The sequence below is a fragment of the Lepus europaeus genome, chromosome 21 (assembly GCF_033115175.1).
Source record: "Lepus europaeus isolate LE1 chromosome 21, mLepTim1.pri, whole genome shotgun sequence".
Classification (NCBI taxonomy): domain Eukaryota; kingdom Metazoa; phylum Chordata; class Mammalia; order Lagomorpha; family Leporidae; genus Lepus; species Lepus europaeus.
Genome location: NC_084847.1, coordinates 56,105,831 through 56,112,395, shown reverse-complemented (window position 1 = coordinate 56,112,395; position 6,565 = coordinate 56,105,831). Strand labels below are relative to the sequence as shown.

Below are 6,565 nucleotides of genomic sequence, written 5' to 3'. Positions count from 1 at the left end.
GACACCAGGGGCTTGCACGAACGCTGTCATAATTAAATGACAATTATTCGGATGCTGGTGAGGATTGGCCGGAGGCCACAGCAATTCACACGGCGCAGAATGTCCCACCATTTGGCCCCCAAAGGCTTCCCTTCGTTTTCACTGGGGTGAAAATACACGTTACCAGCGCACGGTTCCGCCAATCCGTGCGCGCCGCCATCTTCCCCCTCGAAGCCCTGACCCCGTCCTTCCTCGTTCTCCCGTTGTTTTCAGGCTCAACCACTAGGGGGCGGGCGGAGACAACGCACCTGCCTCACGCCTCCCTGCCCGCTCTCCACGCATGCGCGCCTCACCAGCGGGGGGTGGTGGTGAGAAGGGGGCGGGACCCGGGGCGGGGCCTAGGGGCCGCGCAGGCGCGGGGCGGGCTTTGTGACGTCAGGCCGCGCGGCCGGGCTGGGAGCAGGCGGCGGCTCGCGGAGGCGATTCCCGGAGTCCGCTGCCCCGCGGCCCGCCCGCCCGCCGGCCTCGCCGCCGCCTGCCTCGCTCCCTGAGCGCGCCGAGCGCGGGCCAGCGGCCGGGGCGGAGGCCCAGGGCGACGCGGCGCGGACAGGGAGGGAGGGCGGGCGGGCGGGCAGTGGGAGCGCCGGTCTCTATATGGCGGCGGCTCTGTCGGGCCTGGCTGTCCGGCTGTCGCGCTCGGCCGCCGCCCGCTCCTATGGGGTCTTCTGCAAGGGGCTGACCCGCACGCTGCTCATCTTCTTCGACCTGGCCTGGCGGCTGCGCATCAACTTCCCCTACCTCTACATCGTCGCTTCCATGATGCTCAACGTGCGTCTGCAGGTGGGTGAGCCGCGGGGACCCCCCCCCCGACCCTCCTCCGGGGCGCCCCGCGGGACGCAGGTGCCCAGGGGGGGCGCGGAGCGTGTGCGTGTGCGCGCGCCCCCGAAGCCCACGGTGGTCTTCCCCGCGCGCGAGGCCCCGGGGGTGGGGTGGGGTCCGTGCGAGGCCACGGCGCAGGCTGGACAGACCCTGAAGAGGACATTGCAAGTTGGGGGCTTCGGCTGGTGCTGGTGGTGGGGTTTATGGGAGGGGGGGAGAAATGTCTAGAAATGCCTAGCTCCCAAACTTTGCAAAAAGCCTTTTTTCTTTTTTTAATATTATCCCGGAAGCTTAACATGGATTGCAAGTTGGTGGTGTTTGGATCGTAGAAGGGCAGAGGGGTGAAGAGGAGGGGAGTTGGGGTGGAGGCTGCACGGGCGCCGGAGGTTTCAGAGCCCCCTCCTCCCCAATTCGGAGGCGAGAGAAGCGTGCGTGCGCACGCGCGCCCACCTGCAGCCCACCTCGGCGTTCCGTTGTACCCCTTGACGGACGGACGCCTGTGGCTAGTGGACGGGAAAGCTGTCAGATGGAGAATTTGAGAGCCTGTGGTTGGCCTTGGCGCGCCTGCCCTGTGCGGCACAGGCTGTGTTGTGGGGCCTGACAGTGTGTGTGGGGATCCCTGGGGTGCACAGTGAGCCAGCACCAGCCCCCACGGGCTGGACTCGGCAGGGGTCTCCCTTGTATTTGGCTCCGTGGGCCTGCAGGGTTTTGGTTCTCAGCACAGGTGTGTTGATGGGCCGCGCGTGTGCAGGGAGGAACCTGACTCTATTTCACGGTCTGAATTGAGATACTTTGATGTGAGCAGGGGTTTATGGCATTCTTCGGTCGTACCAGCCTCTAGGAGCAGGTGGTATACATGGGTACAGAGTGCTGGGTCTGGGGCCCCAGGCGGTCACTGCCCCTCGGACGTAGGAGCCCCGAGGTTGCCAGTTCTAGCAAGGTCTCTCCCACAGGAGTCAAAAGTCCTGGTTTTTAGTTACCAAGTTAACTCGAGTTTGCTTTTTTTTTTTTTTTTTTTTTTGAGTCTTTGCAGGCACAACAAAATGCCTGCAGGCTAATTTGACCAACCCTCCCCCCCATCACCACCACCGCAGGTTCCCACTTGGTAACCTCATGTGTAGAGTTCTCATATCATTTGCAGTTTCTAAACTCGCAAGAACAAGGGCCCCTATTACCCAATGCTGTTGCATTGGAAATGACCATGTTTTGAACCACACAAAAAAAAAAGCAAAGCACCTTTCTCACATATCCACTTCTCTATTTATAACCTCCGCTCTGGCCAAAGCTGCTCTAATCACTTGTCTGGACTGACACAGTATTCTCCATCTGTTCGGCACCGGGCAGTTAAGGGCTGTCTTTCTAAAAACAAGTCAGACAGAATCATTCCGAAAACAAAACACCAAACAGAACTGCCCCAGGAGACCCGGAATGCCGCTCACGTGGTGTTACCTGGCTGCCGGGCTGCCGCTCACCCCCGACCTCTCCACCTGCTTGCGCTCGCTCAGCCTCCTGTCGGCTCTTGCCTGGTTCCCACACCTCAGCTGGGGATCACCATAGCTCTGTGGTCTGGCACCTGCTGTCTTGCTGGCATTGATTTTTAAAATCAATGAAGCACTCCGTTTCCAGCTTGGGGTTTCCAAACCGCTGGGCAATGCAGGGATGTCTGGAGAGGGTGCTCACGTACAGGCTGCTTAACAAGGGGTGCTTGAAGGCAAGTGCCTGGGAAGAGGGACCGGGCTCTAGAGTGAGTGGCGTGGGCAGTCGGTGAGCAGCAAACACCAGTCCCCAAAGCCCACGTGGTGCCTTGGTGGGCTCCATATCAAGCGATAGTGTGGGAACAGCACAGCTTTTGCGAATCCAGGAAGCTGGACGAGGGAGGGAGGTAGGAGAAGGGGGCACGCAGGTGGTCACCAGGTGCCTTGCGGAAGGGCTTTCTGTTCTTGGGCTTGACTGTGGCAGCCAGCAGCTGTTTCACGTCTTGGGGGCGGGCTGGCTGTCGTCTACCTCTGCTACCTCAACTCCCCTGCGGGGTCACAGTGCTTGTTCATTTGTGGAAAACCACGGAGCTCCCTGGTTTGAGGGTTTAATTCTTGCCTTCTGGTAAAGGGAAGTGCAACAGGAAGTAGAATCGGAGGTAGAGGGTCAGCCCCCCCCCACACACACACACTGTTTTCTTAGAGCACCCTGAACGCTCCTTCACTGCGGGGCTGTTGGCATCTGTTTTGCAAGGAATAAGGGATTAAGGACTCCATTTTCCACTGGGTGCTAGCTTCGCTGGTCTCTTATTTGTAGGGCAGTGAGGCGCTGTAAGGAGGTTAGTGTCATTCTGGCACAAAAGATAATTTAATGGGAAAAGAGATGCACAAGGATTTTGATCAAAGGCGGAGAAACAAGTCTTCAGTTACCAAGCATGCTGCTTACCAGAACGGACTGGAATATAAAGCAATGTAAAACTGACTTCACAGCACACGCTTGGTAGAGCAAAAGCAAGACAAAAAATGGCTCCGTGGGGGAGGGCGTCGGGCACAGCGGTTGAGGCACTACCTGGGACTCCTGTGTTCCCTATCAGAGGGCCTGGTTTGAGTCCCGGCTCTGCTGATGGCAGCTTCCTGCCAATGATGGCTCAGGCGCTTGTGTGCCTGCCGCTCACACGGGGGACCTGGATTGAATTTCTGGCTCCTGGCTTTGACCTGGGCCACCCACGGCTGTTGCAGGCACTTGGAGAGGGAATCAGGATGGGAGATCACCTGTCTGTCTCTCTCTGCCTTTCAGATAAATAATGTTTTTTAAGTGGTACTGTGAGTCTGCTGTGACTGAACACGTCGTGGCTACAGCTTTTCAGTTACTATGGCCTGTGGGGAGGGTCAAGTGTCTCAGCCCCAGGTCTCCTGGGTTCCTAATAGAGAAAGCCTGGAGTAGACGAGGCAGAGAAAAGAGAACAGCCTGGAGGTTGTTGGCTGTCAGAGCCAGCAGCGTCCTTGGTTTACCTGCTGTGTGCTCACCGGGGTTGCGAACCTTTCCCTGGCTGCCCCCCCCCCCCCTTGTTCTGTGCTCCGACTGCTCTTCCTTGGTCTCCACTCTGCCATTCCAGTGTTCACTTGTCACTCGGACAGCTCTGCTCATTCGTCCCAAGCAAGTGAAAAGTCAGAAATGGGTGGGGGGAGGCTGGGGACACGGGGCCTCACGGAGAAGTGCTGCTGGAGCAGGACCTTGGGAGAGGGGAGGCTTGAGCCACAGAGGTGTCTGGGCAGGGGCAGGCCTGGGGCCTTGCGGGAGCAGCAGGAGGCTGATGGGGCTGGCGGTGGGAGACTGCAGGTAGAGGTTGAGGAGCAGCTCCCGAGGGGCTCTGCAGGCGTTGCCTTATGTGGTGGGTCTCAGAATTGTGAAAAGTAGCGAAGATCCCAAATTGTCGCAGCCTTGCGGTGAGTCTTTCTCCGTTGGTGCTCCTGGAAGAAATTAGGGGACAGGCTAGGCTGTTAGGAAGACGCCGTACCAGCCTGCAGGCTGTGTGAAGGCCTGAGCTTAGGAGCGTGTCTTGGCTTCTAAGAACCCAGCAGCTGTATACTTGAGAAACAAAAATGCTATAGGGTCTTTCCTATATCCGTTTGTTCAGACTTTTGTTTCGACAGATTGTAAGCCTCTATAAAATTTGAACACAGTGAACATCTGTATCCTTGACTTTTTTTTTTTTTTAAACATGAGCGACAAGGAGACAGAACTCCCATCTGCTGATTCATTCCCCAAATGCCCGCCGCAGCTGGGTCTGGGCCGGGCCGGAGTGGAGAGCGGGGAGTGAGTCCAGGTTTCCTGTGTGGGTGCAGGGCTCCAGCTCCCGGGTCATGCCCTGCTGCCTCCCGAGCCCACAGGGACAGGAAGCTGGGGTCGGAGCAGAGCTGGAACTTGAACCCAGGCATCTCACGTGGGACGTGGACATCGTAACACTGCTAGGCCAAACGTCCACCCCGGCAAGCATTTAGCCTTGGAGCCAAGACGCCTGGTTAGGATGCACCGTCCCACTCAGGAACACTTGGGTTTGGTTCCTGGCTCCGGCTCCTGATCCCAGCTTCCTGCTGGCCCTGGCGCTTTGTGAACGTCTGGAGGGTAAACCAGACGGTAGCAGCTCTCCTTCTCTCCGGTCTCTCTCCGCTTCTCAAGGAAATCAGTGATGCTAAGACTCCAGCCTAAGTGCTAAACTTTAAACCTCTTGGAAGAAATCTCCGTGATCCTGGATTCATGCAGAGTCAGCAAGAGAGAGGAGATGGGTGGATCAGGCTTCATCAAAGTCAGTGGCTCCTGTGCAGCAAAAGGACAATGTCGGGGCAGCGCTGTGGCGCAGTGGCCGCGCCTCCACCCGTGACGCCGCTGCGCCACTTCTGTCCACCTCCCTGCTAACACGCCTGGGAGAGCAGCGGAGGACGGCCCTTGGGTCCCTACCATCCCTACCATCCACATGGGAAACCCAGAAGGAGTTCCTGGCTCCTGGTTGCAGCCTTTCCCAGCCTTGACCTTGTGGAGAGTGAACTAGTGAATGGAATCTCTCTCTCTCTCTCTGCCTTTCAAATAGGTGTTTTTTCTTTTTAATTATTATTAAAAAGTACACTACCAAGAGAGAAAAAAATGACCAGCAAAGTGGGAGAAAGTATTTGCAAATTGTATATTTGATGACTCTTACAACTCAACAACAAAAGAAAACGCCAAGCCAGGAATTGGCGAGGATTGAAAAGACACTTACCGGCCGGCGCCGTAGCTCAACAGGCTAATCCTCCGCCTTGCAGCGCCGGCACACCGGGTTCTAGTCCCGGTCGGGGCACCGATCCTGTCCCGGTTGCCCCTCTTCCAGGCCAGCTCTCTGCTGTGGCTAGGGAGTGCAGTGGAGGATGGCCCAAGTACTTAGGCCCTGCACCCCATGGGAGACCAGGAGAAGCACCTGGCTCCTGCCATCGGAACAGCGCGGTGCGCCGGCCGCAGCGCGCTACCGCGGCGGCCATTGGAGGGTGAACCAACGGCAAAAGGAAGACCTTTCTCTCTGTCTCTCTCTCTCACTGTCCACTCTGCCTGTCAAAAAAAAAAAAAAAAAAAAAAAAAAAGAAAAGACACTTACCTAGAGGAGGAGATCAGTGACTGACCAATACGCCCGTGAGAAGAACTCAGCATCATCAGTCACTAGGGAAATGCAAGTCAGAACCACAGGTGCTGCTTTTACCCCTGCTAATGGCTGTTGTTTAGAAAAAAAACGGGGCCAGTGTTGTGGTGTGGCAGGGAAAGCTGCTGCCTGCGACCCCGGCATCCCATGTGGGTGCTGGATTGAGTCCCGGCTGCTCCACTTCCGGCCACCTCCCTGCTGATGTGCCTTGGGAAGCAGCTGAAGATGGCCATTTGGAGAGTGAACCAACGGACGGGAGATTTCTGTCTCCTCTCTGTAACTCTTCGTTTCAAATATTTGATCTGTGTGCTGGTTCACTCCCCAGATGGCCACAACAACCTGGGGCTGGGCCAGGCAGGAGGAGCTAGGAGCCAGGAGCTGCTAGGTCTCGCCATGTGGGTGGCAGTCTCCCCAGGGACCTGGATTGTCTCCCGATGCTTTCCCAGGTGCATTAGCAGGGAGCTGGATCAGAAATGGAGCAGCTGGGACTTGAACCAGCACACGTGGGATAGCCAAGCTTTCAGGCCGTGGCTTAACTCTATGCACCACAGTGCCAGCCCAAGG

The 6,565-nt window shown here is 57.3% G+C and overlaps 1 protein-coding gene across 2 annotated transcripts in view; it reads left to right on the top strand.

Annotated features, from left to right (window-relative positions):
• The first annotated feature begins 610 nt into the window (after positions 1-610).
• Positions 611-6,565, top strand: part of LOC133750266 (small integral membrane protein 10-like protein 2A) — a 69,353-nt gene continuing 63,398 nt past the window's right edge. For both annotated transcript variants that reach the window (XM_062179773.1, XM_062179774.1), the window contains exon 1: positions 611-819. In XM_062179773.1, the coding sequence (XP_062035757.1) occupies positions 634-819 (186 nt within the window). In that variant the 5' untranslated portion in view covers positions 611-633. The remainder of the gene's footprint in view (positions 820-6,565) is intronic.